Raw genomic sequence first — 20,420 nt, 5'->3', positions numbered from 1 at the left:
TGGAACGTGCATTAGCTCGCGAGTTTTATTTCCAGAATCTTTACATCAATCCATCAATCAAGCATATTTGTTGGCAGTGCATAATCTCTTGTATTTTAAGAACATTCACAACAGCTGATTTTTTTATTCTGACTGCATCTCTCGGACAGTATTAAACTCAAATTTTGTCTTTGTTGAAATAAATGTTAAGTTATCTTTGAGTCCATTAGAGATCTAAAAAGAGGAATACACCTTGAAAATTATAAGATTTCAGCTAAAATTGCCAGTTTGGGCCGCAAAATAGCTTTGATAATTACTTTGGTCAGCTTTTATACCTCGACTACTCCTCGTGTCGTCTTATCAAGCTTTACCAATCTATTAACACAGTAAAAGAGGAGAAGAGAGGAAAAAACTCAATCTCGTCCCTAGGGCGTCTTGTACCTTTTCTGACTCCAGGATGGAGAGATATCGCCGTCCCGATGTCAACGGGCGATAATATTGCCCAACGTACGTTGGACAGTACTAGCTAGGAGTAGAAACAAAAAAACACGGAGGTGGAGAGAAGCCTATTTTAAAGAAATCAATACGACCTCGAATCCAAACTAGGTTTTACGACCAAAGTTTAAAGATTAAAAACAAGCTTTTTAACGTTCACGTCTCGTGGTACCCGGCAAGAAAAAAAGGATTTCCGAGAAGGGTCATTACGTCATTACCAAGTTAACAAGATGGCGACAAATGATCAAGCTCAAGATTACAAAGAGTCTTTTCTGAAAATGGCAAGTTCTGCCATTAGCGCCAGTAAAACTGGTTGGACAAGGGCAAGACAGGTAAAAAATATTGGCCTTTATTTCAATCTAAAAATGGCATGTTACTTGGGCATAACTATGTGGAAGGCTTGTTGAGGAGACTCGGTCCAAGTAATAAAATAATAATGAAAGTGCAATGATTTTTACAGCCTTTGACAGCCTTAGTACTGGGCTATATTTTTTGGTTAGCCATCTATTTTTGAGGAATATGTTTTGTCACTTGTCTCAAAAAATGATTACAAATAGGGGTTATAATAATTTAAAACATGGGGTATAGCCTAGCGACGAGTTTCAATGTTTATGTTTTAAAGGGTTTTTGTACATTCTAACAGTGGAAATGTCACGTGGTACAACTTTCGGTTGAGGAAAAACACCAACATTTACCGGTCAAACTCTCAGAAGAAGCTTTGATTAAACAAGAACTACAAGTATCTAAATTAACAAAAGCTAAGTTAGTAAAAGCTTTTCTAAGACCACACAATATGACACATTTGAAGTTAGAAAACAAAGATTCTATGAAATATTCAACCCCTATTTATAAAGAGGGGACTGCGTGAAAGCCGTGTTTTCCCTCAAATTATAAAGGCTACTCTAAAAAGTATGGACCTGTAATTGGTTTAAAAGTATCATGTGACATTTGGCAACCAGTAAAATGTGAAAAAACAAAGTTTCACTTTTCTACTGTGGCTAGTAGCATCTTTTCATCTCATATTATAAATGTGAACTTGTCCCTTGTGGTTCCGCAGCTTAGTGGTTATAGCTCTTGCACTTTTTGCAGGAGACTAAGCTTCAATTCTTCTATGGGCAAGTGATTGTTACCATATCTCTGGGTTAACCCAAACCTTGTGAGAAAAATTGGGGAGATGGCGCATTGTGTGGGTTGTTAGATGTTGCAGGGAATTGTCTGGCATACCAGGACCCTGATTGGATCTGCATGGCTCGAAATGAGCATTAATACTCCTGGACTTCCTATCAAAGCCATGGCCCTTTTTAGAAATAATAGACAGGGTATATCCTTCAATATTTGTGTGGCTGGCCATGTAAAATATGCACACCTCTGCGGATCCGCAAATAGTAAAGCAGTTTGGCTATATATTTTGTAAATATCCATTACAGATTCAATTTCACTGCAGTGCAACGGTTCTTCAGCTCATTTAACATATTGAAAATTTAAATTTTGCATTTTAATTTGTCTTTCTATCATCTATCAAACTACCAGAAATATTTTTTTTCTTGAAAAGCATAATGGTTATTTCTTTTCAGAAAGGAAAATAAAAGATTGCGATCAATAGTTTTTTATTTTGAAACATATGTCTTCTCAAGATGATGTTTAAAAAGATCCACTTATAACTCCTGTTCAACAATTTAGATATTAATTTGGATTATTTTGATTAATTTAACCTAATTCCCCACCATTTTTTTTCCCTGTGTGAATAATAAGAATCTGTTTGGTAAAAAAATAGATCTTTATAAAAAGGCTTAGTATTTGACAGTAACTGACATTCTTCGTGTTCGTGTTTGCATAATCTTTATGTTACAGACTTATGTTGGACACATGGCTAAAAAAAAAATATTTTTTAAATAAATTTTTCAACAAAGAAATTTAGAAAAAAAAGTTGTTATATAATTTTTGTTTTCTAAATTTTTGCATAATAGGTGTCATCATCATCATCATTCTCGCTTTAACGTCCGTTTTCCATGCTAGAATGGGTTGGACGGGATATAATAATGACCCTCTTCCAATCTGATCTAGTCTGTATTAGATCTAAACTCGACTTCCTCTGTATCAAGTCTGTCCTTATAACCTCCTGCCAAGTCTGCCTCTGGGCTTTGCCCCAGGAACTATCAAGTCTCTACACTTTCTTACCCAATTACATTTTTACAACATCATCATCAGACAAATTATCCTCATCCCAATCAAACTCAGTGTTAAGCAACCTCTGATAATAATTGTTCCAAGCTACCCTTTTCTCCTCCTCTGTGCTAGCCAAAAACCTTCATCATTAGTTATACACTTGTCACCTACAACATCTTGATTAGTCTTTTTCATTTGCTTTGCTATCTTAAATACCTCATTGCGCTGGTCTTCCCTTCTTAACACATCTGCAAGTCTGTTTCTCTCTGGTTCTGATTTTGCCTTATACACTGCTGTACGAGAACAACGCTTATCTTCTAAGTAAAAATTTTTACTACCACCTGACTTCAACTCTTTCCAAAGTTTCCTCCTTTCCTTTATACACTGGTCAACCTCATTATTCCACCACCAGGTCTGTCTATGTCTAGCTGGTCCTTTCATCCACCCACAGGTGTCATCAGAAGCTTCTAGAAAACAATTCTTCAAAGTAGTCCAAGTACTTTCAACATTGTTACTATCACACTGACCATTGTTGGCTAACTGCTGAACTTTTGCACTAAATTGTCTTGCTACAATCTCTTCCTTCAGCTGGGAAACACACTCTTCCCCTGATATAACTTTCACGCCCTTCACCACTTTCTTGTCTGACTTTCTAACTAGGAAGTAATCTATCTGTGTCTTACAGCCACCTGACTCATATGTTATCAGCCTACTCTGTCTCTTATTGAATGAGGTGTATGTATTAAAATTTCAAATAAATGTATCATTTGCATCCTGATGATAGTAAAAATGTTTTTAAAAAAATCAAGAAGGGGTTTGGCATTTTCTTATATAAACTATTATGGAAGTGGAAAGAAAAAACACTGGGTCAAAAACAAAGTTTTGTGGCCAAATATATATTATTCATCTTGTCAATATTGGAAAAAACCTCGTTTTAAGCAAACCCAAACAAATATATTTAGTATTTGGTAAGTAGTTGGCTTCACATTGTTTGACTTGGATGTTTTGAAAATTATGTATATTGCTATTATTATTAATTATAAAGGTTTTGGCAAAATAGGAAAAAAAATTCACTGGCTAAGGTCAATCATTTTTAAAATGGTTGAGTTCAAATAACATAACCAGAAATTTGGACCTAAAAGAAAAATGTTGTCAATGAATGCCAACAAAATTGAAAGTTTTTCAATTCAATAAAGGTGATATAAAGGGTTTGAAATTAGTTTTTTAACAAATAGCGTCACAGGTGCAAAGATTTTATTTTAGGAATTATTAGTTGCGGAATTTTTAGGTTAGGAATTTTTAGGTTAGGAATGTGTAGTTTATTTAAGTACAAAAAACACATTTTCTCTTTGCAACACGCGTAAACAATATCAAGATCCCTATCGATTTCTGTTTCTCCATCATTACTTTGATAGAAAGATATTAAAAAATGGCTGTTTCAGTCTTTGATTTAGAAATGGACTATTTTGCTTTGATTACATATAGTTTACTGAAGAACGCATCGGAAGTGCTGAAAAAACAGAATATGATGCGCAGTTTGAAAACCTGTGTGCTCGAGCAGAGAGAACAAAACAGTTGACAGAAAAAGTTCTTCGACAAGCAGAAGCAATGTTGCAGCCAAATCCAGGTACTGATTTACCAAGCCATTTTCAATCAAAGGTTCACACATCAAGTGCTGCCAAGTATACTGCGTTAATGTTAGCTTATTGAGTTTAAAATTTTGTTACATTGCATGTACAGTGCTAAAAAGATGATCTGAATTTTGCTTAGGTTTACGAATTGAGGAGTTTATGTATGAAAAACTTGATAAAAAGAATCCACCTCGACCTACAAATTCTTTTGTTTTGGGACAAACTATGCAAGATGCAGGGCGTGAAGTTGGACCAGGGACTGCATATGGTTAGTAAAATCAAGAGAATTTTTTATTACATTACCTAACACAAGATTAACAAAATAAGGTAATACTCTAGTCCATAAATGCTTATTCCGTTTTAAACTCTGTATCTCGGTTGAAAATAGTGGTTGGTGGTTGATCAAGACAAGGTTTACAACTGGAGTACAGAACAGTAATTAACATTGCTTCCACACTTTGTGAACATTAGTTATTGTCCTTTTTCCGTTTGTGTTAATTTGTGCCATGTTAAAAAAATAACTACATTAGTTTTGTATAATTTAAGAGCATTATAGGTTACAGTGTACCTTTCATTTTCACCATCCTTTCTTTATTTTACTACAAAAGCTTACAAATCCAGTCTTTTTTGTCTTAAAACCAAATAAAATATGTTTGGGATACCACAGGAATCGTTTCAATTTTAAATTTAGGAGATATGACTTATAAAACCAGGTGTATGCAGTTGTTTTTGTTTGATGGGATTTTATCCAATATTGCATTTCTATCAGTTCCAAAGAGTTTAAATAGACTGTTTACTTTTGATAATGTTTTATATTTTATAACAGTAATTTTAACTACCTATTTTTCCCTCACTTTTAGTTGAAAATGCATTTAATAACCATCGTTATGTGATCTGATAAGGTGACGTCCATGGAATATTAGCATAAGAAACTTTAACAAGGAAAACAAGATACTGTTTTGTCATGTTAAATTGCTATTAATAATTTAGGTTCCTCACTGGTGAAAGTTGGATCCACATTAAAAAAGATGGGAAATTCGGAGAAAGATTATATGCAAAAGTCCATGTCGCATTACCTTCACCCGTTACGAAGTTTCTTAGAGAATGAAATGAAAACAATAACAGTGAGTTGCATTTTACATAGAAAATGCCTTGACTAGTTATCTATATGATAATATGGAAGTTGTGTCTGTCTATGACGGCTGCAGATAAACATATTTCTCTTCGAGATATATACGCTTTATTCTGGCTACACACCCCAGTGTATAATCTACTGAATCTCTTATTAGTATATTCTTGATACATTTTAAAACACTACATTAACACATCAATTGGAAGCTGCGTGTGTGCTTAGTTAGCCTTTAAAATAGAGATTACACAAGTGGGTGGATGTAATTTGCAATCAAGATGTGTAATATAGGAGAGAGTATTTGACAACCCAAGAATAATAGCCAATTAATAAGGTCTTCGTTATCATGTTTTTGAAGATATACTTTATTATTTACTGTATCACTGTTTCATGTAATGTTTAGTATTTGTTAAGATGTAAAAACGTCTGTTATTACCTTGCTATATCATTGCATTGCGTTTTGATTCCAAGTTTTGTTTTCTATTTATTAGAAAGAGAAAAGAACCTTAGATGTTAAAAGATTAGATTTGGATGCTTGTAAATCAAAAGTTAAGAAGGCTCCTACAGCTGAAAGAATGAGACAAGTATATGGGATTTTTGTTTCTGCAGTTATTTCATTTATGTTGTTCAATCTACTTACAGGAATAACAATCGAGAGTTATAACCATTAGATATAGTCTTTCCGAAAGAGTAACCAAAACTACCTAGACCACTCGCCCAGGTAATGAAAGGGTTAATAAGGTAAAAACCATTTAAAAAACTAAAAATTATTTTACAGGCAGAAACTGATCTTCGTCAAGCACAATCCGATTTTGACAGACAGCAAGAAATCACAAAATTGTTACTCGAAGGAATAGCTACAGCTCATGTAAGCCAATATTATTATTATTCCAAATATTTATACAGGATATAGCCACTTCGGTGTTGAAAACACTTTTATCAACGTAAGTCCTGTGTCCTGAATGTATACATTAAGTACACACCGGCATTGCCTAACCAATTTCCCTCACATGGCATGGGTTAACCCGTAGCTCTTGTAAGAACACTAGCTAAACATGCCCGAGTGTGTACCGAACCACAAACCTTGTGATTACGAAGCGAACTTCATAACCACAAGGACACGCGCCACATAACAACATCAATATTCTATTATGCAAACAGCGGAAACTGGTCTTTTCATGTGATAATGGTATGGTAATATTCTGCTGCAACAACGAGTTTATTGGCTAGTACCCAGTTATTGTCTCATAGGAGTAGTATTAAACCCCATTTGTGAACTGACTTGTAGTGCAAAGCCGTTTAAACCAAGGCGGGGCATCGCACTGAGCATTAAAATCCCCAACTTCGCACGGACATAAAAACATCAGTGGGTTTATTTCAGGACAAAATTAGTTTTTGTTTTCGACAAGATTTGGAAGTTAACAAAAACGCTTGATGGTAACACCGCTTTGTTTTCGACCAGATTTGGTGCAGTTAGCATGAAGAGTATGTCAAAGATAACGGTGACATCAGAATGTTGATTTTTTGTGACTTTAACGCCGTTTTCCGCTAAAATTTTTAATACCTATGTGCTCTTTTAGTCCAAAATTTATACAAAAATAAAAACTGCTTGGTTTTCGACCAGATTTAGCACAGTTAACAGAAAAGGCCTGCTAAAATGATGACATGATAACATTGATTTATGTCAAGTATACACCAAGTATGTTATCACCTAAGTGCTTCTTTAAAGCAAAAGTTATACAAACTTTAAAACCGCTTCGACAAACTGTTAAAGATTGTCCACTTTTGTAAATATCCTTTTTACATTTTATGTATACTTTCATTCAATTTCAGGCGAATCATTTATCAGCGTTACAAAGTCTTGTTGAAGCTATGGGTATGTACCATGCACAATGTCAACAATATATTGCGGACTTGCAAAAAGAACTGCAACAGTGAGTAGCACATTTATTTGTTTGTGAGGGGTGCGAACCAGCTTTGTTGTGCATCCTTTTCACACGTAAACGAGCTTTGTTGTGCATGCAACCCAAACAAAACTTTGGGCCTCATTGCATTGCATATTTCGTGAACCAATTTAAACAATGAGTGAAAAGTGTAGCTACTCGAAGAAAGAAATTGTTTATGGAAAGAATTACAGGGGTATGAGCTGCTAATAGGACCTGTGCAAAGTAAACAATTTTCAGAATTGCGCACATTTTTATTAAAATTGCAGAATTAAGATTACGAATTAGTTACCAGCATGTGGACATCAACTCGAATTTTATGAAGTCAGAGAAAATATATATTTTGAAGCCTGCTTAACAGGGACAATGATATCATTGTAAGGAGATTTATTTTTTAGATAAATACTATGAACACTATGTGGCGTAGTAGAGTGGCGAAGGGAGAAACTTTCGTGGCCTGCTTTCGAGTAAATTTACTTGTTGTTTGGTGCCAATTTTAGTTCAGGATTGTAATTGGGATTAAAATCAATGGCCTAAAAGTTTTGTCATTGTGAGCCCGACCTTTATTTTGCAAAATATATACAAATATGGATCGTCATACAATACTTATTCGTTTCCATTGTCTTTTAGGCCGACTCATCCTCCTACACGCCCTAAACCGCCCACTGCACCGCATATTACAGCGCCCTCTGCACCACCCTCACATTTGGCAAGCGACGTGAACCCTGAAAAGCCAGCTGTGACAAGGAAAGCTGTAGTATTGTATGACTATGATGCAGTTGACCAGTCTGAATTGTCTCTGCTAGCAGACGAGGTGTGTGTATTCGCATACTTTGACGCTTGTTTGTTTTCCTATACAATGGTTGGGTTGAACGCACCGCAAATAACTTCTCTGATTTAAGCAGCCCTCTATATTTTTTATCACATATTTAAGTTTGACTCAGAGGCACCCATCTTATTTGAATTTGAGCAAGCATAATTTAAAACGATGTAAATTCTTAGCAAAACTAAGAAGAATGCGCTTTTTTAAAAGTAATTACTCGCATATTAACAAAGGAAAGATGGTTGAGTTAACATTACAATTCCTACTGTTTTATTTGTATTAGGGTTGTGCATATAGAAAGCTCATAAGCCTGATGAACTGATTTTTGGACTAGAATAACATGGAGTCTTTTTCATCCTCGAATTCGAATTTCAATGGTATATTAAACAAAAAAAAACATGTAATGGTTTTCCATTGTTTTGATAAAAAATGTGATTTTTTAGTTTTCGTTAAATTCTTTTTTTCTAGGTAGTGACAGTTTATAGTGTGGAGGGATTAGATGGTGACTGGATGATGGCGGAGCGTGGTTTACAGCGTGGGAAAGTGCCTTTAACCTATCTGGAACTAGTTTAATTTTTTATATAATATTATATACTATGATATTGTAATTTATCTCTTTGACAAATTGTTTATATTTTCACGATTTATAGTTAAAAACTGACAAGTACAAAAAATATCTTATCTCCAAAACGTGTAGGTGTTATAGCACAGAAGTAGAATTGAGTTGACACAGCTCTTGCTATCAAGGTACTGCCGTAAACCTCAAGAATATTTGTCCATCCTGGTCTCCCCCCGTTAAAGCCTAGTATTTACTTCTTTATGTGTGAGCTCTCCCATGTTTAGGTCCATTGTATCAAAAAAACAATAAATGGAAGCTCTGTCTCTGCATTTAAAAGTGTTTTGTGGTCAACAACGTTTCCTGATGGTGCAAATTTAGTCATTGTTACAACTTGATGTTCATACTTAGACCGATAAATAAAGATGTTTGTGTTATAAAATATTTTACTTCCGGAATGGATGCTATTGTCTTTCGTTTGTATCGGCGCTTCACCCGTGTAGAAGCCCATCATCCGTCTCTTGACCCATCATCACCCGTGTAGAAGCCCATCATCCGTCTTTTGATCCATCATCACCCGTGTATAAGCCTGCATCCGTGTGGAAGGTCCAGCATAAAAAGCTTAAACTTTTATAAGCTCATGGTTTGTGCTCGGAGGCTTATGGTGTTAATAGGTCGTTATATATTGCTTTAAGTTTAAAACCAATGTATTCTTGCAATTTTAGAATGAAGTGAGTTGAAAATAACAAGTGTCTCTTCTAACGTAACAGATTTCTGGGTTAAACTAGTTTTTGAAATGCATTGATGCATAATTTTTGCAGTGTTATTGTTTATAAATTTAAATTAATTATCATAAATAATTAAAGATGTTGCTTATTTCTTTTCCCGCCAAAAAATCTCACGAAATTAATGTAGCTGGAGGTGGAGTTTGTGACGCGTTACACCAGTGTGTCTAGAGGACCCGCACAACCCTGAAAACCCCTGAATTTAAACAAGTAGCCTTAAGAACCTGAACTTCAGATTGAAATTTTTAAAAAAAACAGTGAAGACTAAAAAATATATCACATTAAGCGAGATATTTCTTACATAAATGACTTTAATCATGGTGGTAGTTCATTGTCTTTTATGTAAAAATTAGAAGATTAAATATCTGTCCTAATTTGGAGAAAAATTGTACTAATTGTGAAAATTTAAAATATGCTAACAACTTGCCTAATATTGAATTTCTACGCAAACTGATTAATTGTAATTATCATCATGTCTTCTTTCTACACTATGTCACAACAAAGCACTTTAAATATTTGTGCCAATTTTGTACGAGGTAGATTCAAGGTTTTGACTTTATTTTTAACATACCTGTCTTGTTCACTATGCCAATTTTCACCTGAAAGAAATCAATTTTACACCAAAACCTGTAAATTATATGAAACTAAGCGGAGTCAACTTAAGTATTGAGTTTTGGTGGGCCACAAAAAAGATTATTGTGTGCGTTCTTTTCTGTTTCTCAATAATGCAGATTAATCTTCTGGGTTTAAAACAACATTAAGATTTTCCTGATCAAAAACCTTTGAAAAGGTCAATGAATGCAATAGCGAAACACTCTATTTAAGGCGCCAATAACTGATGAGTTAAATCATAGTCGTATATTCATAGGTTTTTTTTTAATGGAAATGTAGTATTTTTATTATCATTCAAATCTGCATTTAAAGATCGTTTCTAAGAACTTAGAAAAGTAAGGAAGTTGTCATTAATTTTGAAAAAATGTGTTTATTTATCTGGAAATTTACAAGTTTGAATGAATGGTTTAATGATGACGTTAAAAATATTCTTTAAATCTAATTCGCTAATCTCATCAGCGCATGTATTTTTATTGCTTTCGAAGGTTGTTAGCCACACGTTTCTAATCCTATTTCATTCATCGTGGAATCAAACTTTATACCTTAGAAGTCCAGATTTTCGTGGTTGTAATAATTCGCGATTTCGCGAATTTTTGGCAAAATCACAAAACATAAAGTTCGTTCCCGGTAACTCGAACACCGGTAACTCAAACTTTTATTTTTTTTGAACCATTGAACTTAATACTTTCTTATAAAAAACTTCGGTTAAATCAAACTTTAGATAAACATTTGTTAACTCGATCTATTTTTTTTAAGGGACTTGCATGCTTTTTCTATCGCCAAGATTGCACCTTTTCCTGGTAACAGTTGCCCCTTCTCTTGAAAAAATCGCATTAACTCGAACTATAGTCTTATTTTAGACTAAAGTCAACTTAACTCTATTCAGTTCGAGGTTTTTCGAACATATTATGGTAACATATTTTACGTTTTTTATGCAGATCGCATAAAAAACTGCCAAAAATTGCCCGGAAATCTGGGCGGAATCAAATAGGGTTCAAATAAACTGCTCTAGACATACATTATCTAAATTCATTGTAGGGAGAAAGTAAGTATGTTTTGTGTCAGTGTTTTGTTTATGGTTAAGGAAAAGCAAATAGAACTTCACTTTATAGATTAATCACATCACAATAGAATATATGAATACCAAACAGTAGTCTAATATGCGACTCTCCTGATGTTTTGTTTTTACACGTGTATCTCACATTATAGAGACTCTACTTACCTACAAAAATGTAAACTTTTTGAAGGACTAAATAAATGATGTGACCCGCTCTTGCTCCCGAAAATTTTAGTAAGTTTTCCACATCTCGGTTTTACAGTCTCCTGATTATAATCTCACGGGAATTGTCAATGTTAGTTAATTCAAGTTCAATGTTCGTTTTATGAGTTTTTGTAATTACTAAATAAAAACATTTACATTTGTATTTCACAGTGCACTGGTGGCGATCAACCTTGTCCACTGTCCCGATATAAAAAACAGACCGCATGCGCTGGTAACGAGGTTGGGTGACGATTTGACAAAAACAAAATTGGCCATCAAAACAATTATTTAAGTACCTAATAGATTAGAGAAATGTCTAACTTAGTAAACTATAACGATAAAAAGCGCACATAACAGCAGCGGGTTCGTTCTTAAAATATTAGCATCATATCACATAAAAGCAGCGGGTTCGTTCTTAAAATATTAGCATCATATCATATTAGATAACATCTGGTTTAAAAACTGCTAACCTAAAAAATAGATGAAGAAATACAAGTCTGAATAAACATTTTAATAAAAACCTAAAACCACACATACTGCAAAAAAACAAATTTTCAACATACGAAAATAATATATACACCAAGTTAGCAAATAAACTAAAGTAAGTATAACACTAAATAAAAGGTCCTTCAATAAAAACAGTAGCTCATATGTATGATATTTTTGGTGACGATGCTAAACTTATAAAAATCGATGAGAATAACAAAATTCAAAAGTAAATGGTTAAATTAAAAAAAAAGATTTTTCGTTGGTTTCAAATTTATAAAGAAATGGTAAATAGAGAACATCCTTAATTGTAATGCTTAAAAAAAGCACGTTTAAAAAAAGAAAAAAGAAAAGAAAGTAGTCAGTTAAATCTGTGCTTATTCTTATTACGTCACTTAGAGTATGAATTAACACTTATAACGTTATCTATAAAGTTGAATATATACGTAGCTTTTTAAAGCTGAGGGTAGCAAATAATCCTGAAGACGAGGTAGGTAAAATTGTTGATTTATGATGAATGATATCTCTCTACGGATACGGACCTTGTGGAGTTTCATTTATCGTTTCAATATTGTGGCTGCATTTAGATAAGAACACACACATGTCATCGCTAGCATGGTTTTTTCCTGCTTATAAACTGATGTATTCTGGTTTACAGTTATTTTTTTCAGTCCTTTTCCTAATCTTGGCCGCAAGTTAAACTGATAATTAATATTATGTAGCATTAATTTATAACTTTAGGAAAAAAAGTTAATTTCGAACTTTCTTTTACTACTAATATTAGGATAACCTGTAGTAGAGTTTTCGCTTTAAATCCAGAACTCGCGATTTTATTTCCTGATCGAGTCGTGCCGGAGACTATGAAACCGTGAATCTATCCTTTCTGCTTGGCGTTTAGCATAAGAATAGGATTGATACCTTAGACGATTTTCTAGAGGAGTGATTATTGTGCTTGCACGGCTCTCCGTAGTTCAAATGGGAGATGCATGAAAGCCTTCTTCGCAGGAACCTTTTTGATAACATTAGAACCAAAATGGTTAACCTAAGTAACTATTTAAGATAACAATAAAAATTGTCTCATTAGTCATCCTTGCTTTTTTATATAAGAATACTGTATTTTCGTTTCAACATAAATATTCTTAACTTTTTGGCAAAAATCATCCTGATATATCCTAGCATATTTTTAGCACAGTTAAGATTAAAAGATTTGAAAATGCAAACTGGTGTAAAAATCACCCATAAGGTAGAGTTTTTCAAGCAGCCAAATTCAACTAAAACAGAAAACTAGAACAGAAAACTAGATAATGTTGGGGGGGATACTTACCCGATAAAACACATCAGTGATAGAATGCAAGTAAAATTTCGAGATCAATATATTTTTATAGGATATTCTAAACTTTTTGAACTTCATCTGGTATATTTTTACGAAGTCTATTTTACATAAAAATGTGTGTATCAGACTAACGTGCTCGCTAATATCGAAAGTTTAAAACACGAAGTTTGGTTAAGCTAGCGTTAACAAAAAAAACAACAATATAGTAAAATGATTGAAAATATAACTTAAAAAGGTTTGATTTTTAATATATTTTTGAAATCCAAAATAACTTATCGCAAACATTTTCTTATCCAACATCTTAAATTACGCACATGCTCCATCTCTGTAAGTGTTTCCTGGCGACGTTTTTTTCGTCAGGAAGGTCTTCATAATGTAAATTTTTTAAAGCTGTTGTTACTTTTATATCCACCATTTCCTCGTCATATTTCACATTATATCAGTATATTTTCTTGATGATCAATTTCTTGAATGATGTTTAACCGTGTGTTCAGCTTGTGTTGTTCTTTCTTCTTCGTCTTCATTTACAACTCCGGGACTCTTCTTGTCTTCATCTATCTTTAATTTTTATTTCATTAGAATTTTCAACATTTGTTTTATCAATCCTTCTATGTTTAATGATAGCTTTCCTAAATATGGTTAGTAGTCAAACTCGTCCCAAGGTTTTTTTATAATTGAGCGCTTAACTATAGAAACAAGCCAGCAAGCCCTGGTAACGAGGTTAGTTGTTAATAACAAACAGTACTGGCTTTTTTACGCCCAAACCAACCAAGTTTTCAACGTTTTTCTTGTCTAAAAGTAAACAAACAGTGTAATTCTTCTTCTTCATTCAAGTTTTTCTTGTTTCGAATCCCTTTAGCTGATTTTTGTTTGATAACATTAAAATTCTAACCAAAATCATATTATCTAAACATTTTTGATACGAGACTGATTTTGTATTTCAAAGCGTATTCCAGTTTCTTATATACAATATATTGGTGGTTTAAGCCGATTTTAATGCAAAATAATCAAGAAAGCGACCCTTTCCATAGTCCAAACAGAATACAAGAAGATAGGAGCATTTTTACACATGGATTATTTTATAAGTATATAACGCTTATAGGCATATTTAGGCACAGATAGGGGAATTTTTTAAGACGATATGTTAACCATATTACCCAGCCTTCGTGAATGGTTGTGTGTTTTTTCTTATATGTGAAGACTTGATTAATACCCCACCACTGTATTGTCTGAATTGCCTTGCATGCCCTTTGTGTGTTTTAAAGATAAAAACAAGAACATTTTATCTTGTTCCTTAAGCCAATATTTTATATTTTAATTTTTTTAAAAAAATTTACCGTCTTCTTCTCCCCTCCATATGCAAAAGACCCAAAAAGCTAGGAGGGAGGAGAGTGTTTAAATGACAACACTGTTTTCAAATCTTGAAAGGTAATACACAGAGAAGGAACCAACTAGTTCTACTTTAAAAATGGTAACAACGGCTGTGACATTTGCTCGCGGGAACTTCGTGTTGGATTGGAGATTTGGATTAGAATGCTTATTTTTATCTTGCATTTGTATAGCTAAATGATTGGGTTGTCGGAATCTGTATCGCGCATATCTTAGTGATTTGTGTATTATTGAAGATTTGTCTGAAATTATAAGCTGTTAGCTTAACTACTATAGTTATTTTTTTTGCGAAACCATCAAAGTTAAACCTTGCCACATTTATTTAGGTAAGGTAAGAGGCAAACAAACCCAGATCTGAAAAAGAAATTATCTATAAGAAAGTATCGTCCAAAGCAGAGCTTTGCAGCCATTTTTAGTCTTTTCTATGATAAAAATTCATAATCTTAAACATAACATCTAGCTAGTGAGCCTAGCTATCTAAACTTTCTATTTAGATATATATAAGCCAAAGGTAGAGTATAGCTATACTCTACCTTTATCTTGCCTAAAAAACACAGACTTTTAATAATTGTAAGGTTCTTTTATTTATTACTGGTCTTCGCATATTTTCTTGTTTTCAATTATTACATTCAATGTAGCGTATAATCCGCCAACTCCGTGAAAAAAACACATTTAACGTCCTTATATCCATATCGTCAACATATCGGTTATTTCAAACTTTTATTATCGTAGCGCTATCTGCCACGGGCCGTGGGGGGGGGGGGGGTATGACAAGAAAAAATACATTTGTGGACAAATAAGCGAGTTCCGCTGACACCCCTAAAATGATTAAGTGGTAGTATCAAACCAGAGCTGTGTTAAGTTGTTGTAGGCTTCGAAATCAATTTCACGAAGTTATCGGATTCACAGAGTTGGCGGATCATACTATATAGCTATCTATTTTGTCTTTCTTCAGTATGGCACTTTTTCCTGATCAGGGGTAATCACCCGATTGGATGAGCCGGCGGCGGAGGCTAACTTTTTAATACACCGATCGAGTGAGTGGCGTTTTGGAGCTTGTACAGTACAGTCTGAATGTAATCTACCGCGTACATGCTAATATCACACCTTTGCGTGGAGGACTGCAGTCGTTTGTCTTTTGTTATAATTAAATCTCTTAAGGGTTTTGCGATTATATTTGCGTGTTAAAAAACAATGCGCTTGCGAAGAAATATTGGAGCAATTATATTTCTTCTAATAGCGAGATGCATTGTGTAAATGTATTGATAAGCTATTCCTTTTAGTATTAGTGTGAAGTAATTAAATAATGAAAATCTTTCGCGAAGTTTTATAATACATTGCGCAAGAATGTACTGTTGATTTAATTACTTAAAAAAATTCCAGAGTGTTTAATCTAAGAAACATACAAGAAGCATTGTTCACAACTATTAAATGGCGCTTTTCGTTTTTAAACTTTTAAAATGCGATTAAAAAAACCCTTCTATCGCCTCTTTTCGATTTTAAGCTTTTAAAATGCAATCTAAAAAAACATTTCTATCGCAGCTTTTTGTTTTTAAACTTTTAAAATGCGATCTAAAAGAACATATCTATCGCCGCTTTTCATTTTTAAACTTTTAAAATGCGATCTAAAAGAACATATCTATCGCCGCTTTTCGTTTTTAAACTCTTAGAATGCGATTTAAAAAACATATCTATCACCGCTTTTCGATTTTAAACTTTTAAAATGCGATCTAAAAAAAAATTAATTACTGCAATTAAAATTTTCAAAAGAGTTTGCGCAAAATAGATGGATAAAATTGATCTTGCAACCTATTGTGATTAAACAATTGATCGCGTGGGATCATTGTTTATCAGCGAGGCAATTATTTTCTTAAAAAAACAAAAGCTATTGTTCTGTGTAACTATTCATGCGAGTTTTGCGTCCGCGGTAGATTACATTCAGACTGTACTGTAATTAGTGAATCGGGTGACTCTTCCCCAATCAATGTTACGACATATTTCACAAAAGTTTTGGCATATCTTTCGACGTTTAAATGGGTTCGCCTGCTCAAAATTTATATGTGAAGCCATTACACCAATAACATGTTTCTCATGTCTTTAGCTAGCTAGCGCTATAGGTTATCAATTATTATTTCTTTCACGAATATATTTTTTAATTATTTTTTTGCTTTGGCTAGCCTAATTAATCTTATTTGTCACCTACAGTCCCGATCCTGAGTAACTATACACGAGTATACGAGTACGGGTACATTAAATGCCGAGTAAAGTGCAAGACGAGTACGAGTAATTGGCGAGTGTACTACTCCATACCCTCGAGTATAGCCTCTTGCGTATGCGAATACAGTAAGTGAATGATTTGTGAGTACGTGTGCGAGTATAAGATAAAAAACGGGAATTCGTTGTAGCATAATTTTTATCGATAGCTCACATTTGTCTGCTACCTTACACATTGTGAAAACTTTTACTTCGTATTCGCGTCGTAAGAAATAAAATTTTATTTTACATAATTTTTTTATGTTGAAACAATCTCTCTTTAGTTTACATAAAAATGTATACGTTGCTGTAATGGCTCTTTATAACTTTGAATTTTTCTAGTTAATTTCTCTCCGACGAGGAAACCCTTTGCTATTTATATCTGTTATCTAAATGCTTTCTTCTCCTAGCTAAATGTTTTGTTGCTACATTCAAACATTATTCCTTTTTCTTCACAAGCATGAATTAAACAATGAACTCTGGAGACTAAATTAAGCCAATCGCATTTAATTTTATTGTTTTGTAAGTAACCAAAAGTAAAAACGTGCCCAGCAGGGAAATCTTGGATCCAGTGAGTTAGTAGCTTTCAAGTCTATCGTGTAGCTATCAGCATTTCACCATTTTGAAAGTTTAAAGAAGCATTTCAGCACTTAATTTCAGCACTAAATTTTGTTTCTATGAAGCTTTATGCTCTTATATGGAAAATATTATATTAAAAAATGACGTTTATCAAGGATATGCGTCTTGGTTAAAATGCATAAAAATAAACAAAATAATGAATTATTACAGATCGTCTGTAACAACGATGTACGGAAGATTCTTTCTCATGTTTTTATAATTTTATTATCCATTCTCATCTTACCAATCATAGTGTGCATAATAAAATAAGCAGCAGTAATGGGGAGGACAAAGTTTCATGTGTCTTAGTAATTGTATTTTTAATTTTTTTCACATATTTTGTGGGCGCCTGTTGTTTAAAAGTAGTGAATATAAAAAAGAAAAGAAAGAATGAATATCATTCAAACTAAATTGTTACATTTTTTACTGTTTTTTTAACAGCATTTATCAATTTAGTCCTGGGCACTAAATGTCAAAAACTCGTAAATATGATACCTGTTATATTGTTCTATTACCAGAAACAAATCATTTCAATATTCTCAATGTGATTGCAAAGATATAAATAGATTAGAGTAATATTCAACACAAAAGAAAAATTTATCTCCAGAATCGTGTTTTAGAGAGAGTGAGGAGATCTTTATAACGCAGACAACTGAATTTCATTCGGTATTTTTAGACTTAAAAATCATTTTTCAGAAGTGACGTTGGTTTGTTTGTTTGTTCAGAAGCAAAAGAGTTCGCTTGAAAGTTACGACTCTGTTGTAAGGCAATTGAGGTTCTCCCTCGTTCTGGCTATCATATATAGCTTGCGTTGGTGCGCACTTTCCCGCAGTTGAGTTGAATATAACGCGATACAGTCTAGACTCGTTTGGCTCTTCGGGGTGTCAGGTCCCTGGTCCAACACCAGGGCTTAAAGTGTTAGCATGTAATCTCAATGCCAGCTTTAACTCTCTATTGAACATAGAAAACTAACGAACGAAAAAAATAACACTGTAAAAATAGTGTTTTTCAATAAATCCAACACCAACATAAAAGCATATTGGCCGCAAGTGCATTCTCCGCCAGTTTCTCGATTAATTATATTGTTTGACTTTCGAGCTTGCTAGCGAGTACTGTGTGAGTACAGTAGCAAAAATGTGCGAGTATTTTTTACGTGCTCGTACACGCATTATACTCGTCGAGTACTCGTGGAATACCCACGGAAGAAATTACTCGTACCCGTAGTTTAATACTCATGTATAGTTACTCGCGATCGGCACTAAGCCGTTTGTCACCTAGCCGTTTTTGTGTATCATGTAAGTATGAAATAGCTGTCATCTGTACATGTAATAAAAGACTCAAATATACTTAATTCACAAGCTAGCCACCCTTGCTTGCTTCAGGACATCAAAATAATAATATCTCTCCAGCATGTTAGCCAGAAACAAATAGTGTTTTACCATGTTGTTGATCCAACGTAAGTAAACATTAATAGCGCCAGAACAGCATGGTGAATTTTTTTTTAATTGGTGGATCGGCGCGAAATACGCATGTGACTTCATATAAACAAAATTGGCTCGCACTTTTGTCCAGCGGCTTGCCCTTTACAAAACAATTTTTTTCACAAAAAGTACCCACCCGATTCGAGTAATTCTCAACTAATTTGGAAGTTGCGGACTACCCTGATCTGGTGATTACCTCCAATCAGGGGGAGACTCACCAGATCGGGGAAAAGTGCCATACTGTTTTGTATTGTATTATAAAGCTTGGTACAAGTTTAAACATGATGACAAGAACAAGGGTGCCAACTCGCTGGAAACGACGCAAAAACCACCGGCGCTGTCGGCTGACTCCCAGTGTTTTTTAAAAAAAAATTATAATTTTGCCTGAAGAAACCTGAATCAACCTGAAACAACATTTTTTTAAACATTTATTTTTATGTATAACTTATTCTTTTAATGTCGAACAGTGGTAGTGGAAGACTGTTTTATATCATTTATTCGATAAATAGCTGTAAGTACGACGACAAAACAACACCTTCCTTTTTCTTGACAAAATTTAAATGAAAACAATGAGCCTCTCAAGTTGCATTTCGAACAATTCGGGCGCTTTAGGACGGTTCCAAGCTTTTCTGGTCGGTTACAGACGAAAACCCTGAAAAAACACCCACGGTCGCCCTCACCTATATGGCGTTTTCATCGAATTGGCACCCTCGTTGACAAGACAAGGCTTTGTATTATACTTGGGTTTGCTGAGTAAACAATAATAATAAGAAATTGTTTTTTTCAACATAATTCAATTACCTCCTACACGCTGCATTGACCGAACAATAAAAGTTCTTAGCGAAAAAACAAAGTAATATATCTTTGCTGACTGCACCACGATGGCCCACCTACAAAGTCTCTAATCCCCATTTCCTCACCTAGCTGTTTAAATTTAAGTCCACCATTACAGTGGTGAGACCTCGCTTATTTTTATGTTGAGTCGACACCGACTCTTTAAATGTTTTTATGACTTTTTTTTAAAATATATTTCTTCTTTCTCCAATTGCTAACTATTGATTCTTCTACTAAAAACTCCTGTGCCACAGTTCTGTTTCCTCTTTCTTCAGCTATTTTTATGACATTGATTTTAAATGTAAATGTATAACTCTTCCTGCGCTGCGTCATGTTGTTAGTAAGAAACTGTTTTGAATCTATTTATATCTCAGCAATAACAGTGTGCATGATAAAATGAATTGCAGCAATGGGGAGGAGATAGTTGCATGTGTCTTATAATTCTATTTTTATTTTATTCTACATATTTTTAATAGTCACCTGTTGCGTAAAGGTAGCAAAGATAAAAAAAGAAAATTATTATCTATACATTTAATTTTGCATTTTTCAATATTTTCAACAGGAATTAATAATGAAGTCGGTAGTGAATTAAATGTCAATAACACCTAAATATGATACCTGCTATACTGCTCTATTACTAAAAGCA

The 20,420-nt window shown here is 33.7% G+C and overlaps 1 protein-coding gene across 1 annotated transcript; it reads left to right on the top strand.

The window, feature by feature from the left end:
- The first annotated feature begins 586 nt into the window (after nucleotides 1-586).
- On the top strand, nucleotides 587-9,180 carry LOC130612227 (endophilin-B1-like). Its single transcript, XM_057433527.1, has 9 exons — nucleotides 587-806; nucleotides 4,126-4,267; nucleotides 4,411-4,539; nucleotides 5,262-5,395; nucleotides 5,892-5,984; nucleotides 6,179-6,268; nucleotides 7,234-7,334; nucleotides 7,974-8,157; nucleotides 8,635-9,180. Exons 1-9 carry the CDS (start codon nucleotides 705-707, stop codon nucleotides 8,737-8,739), a joined length of 1,080 nt encoding a protein of 359 aa, XP_057289510.1. The 5' UTR covers nucleotides 587-704; the 3' UTR covers nucleotides 8,740-9,180.
- Nucleotides 9,181-20,420: the final 11,240 nt, after the last annotated feature.

This window comes from Hydractinia symbiolongicarpus, chromosome 10 (assembly GCF_029227915.1).
Source record: "Hydractinia symbiolongicarpus strain clone_291-10 chromosome 10, HSymV2.1, whole genome shotgun sequence".
Classification (NCBI taxonomy): Eukaryota; Metazoa; Cnidaria; class Hydrozoa; order Anthoathecata; family Hydractiniidae; genus Hydractinia; species Hydractinia symbiolongicarpus.
This window is presented reverse-complemented; position numbering and strand designations above follow the sequence as displayed.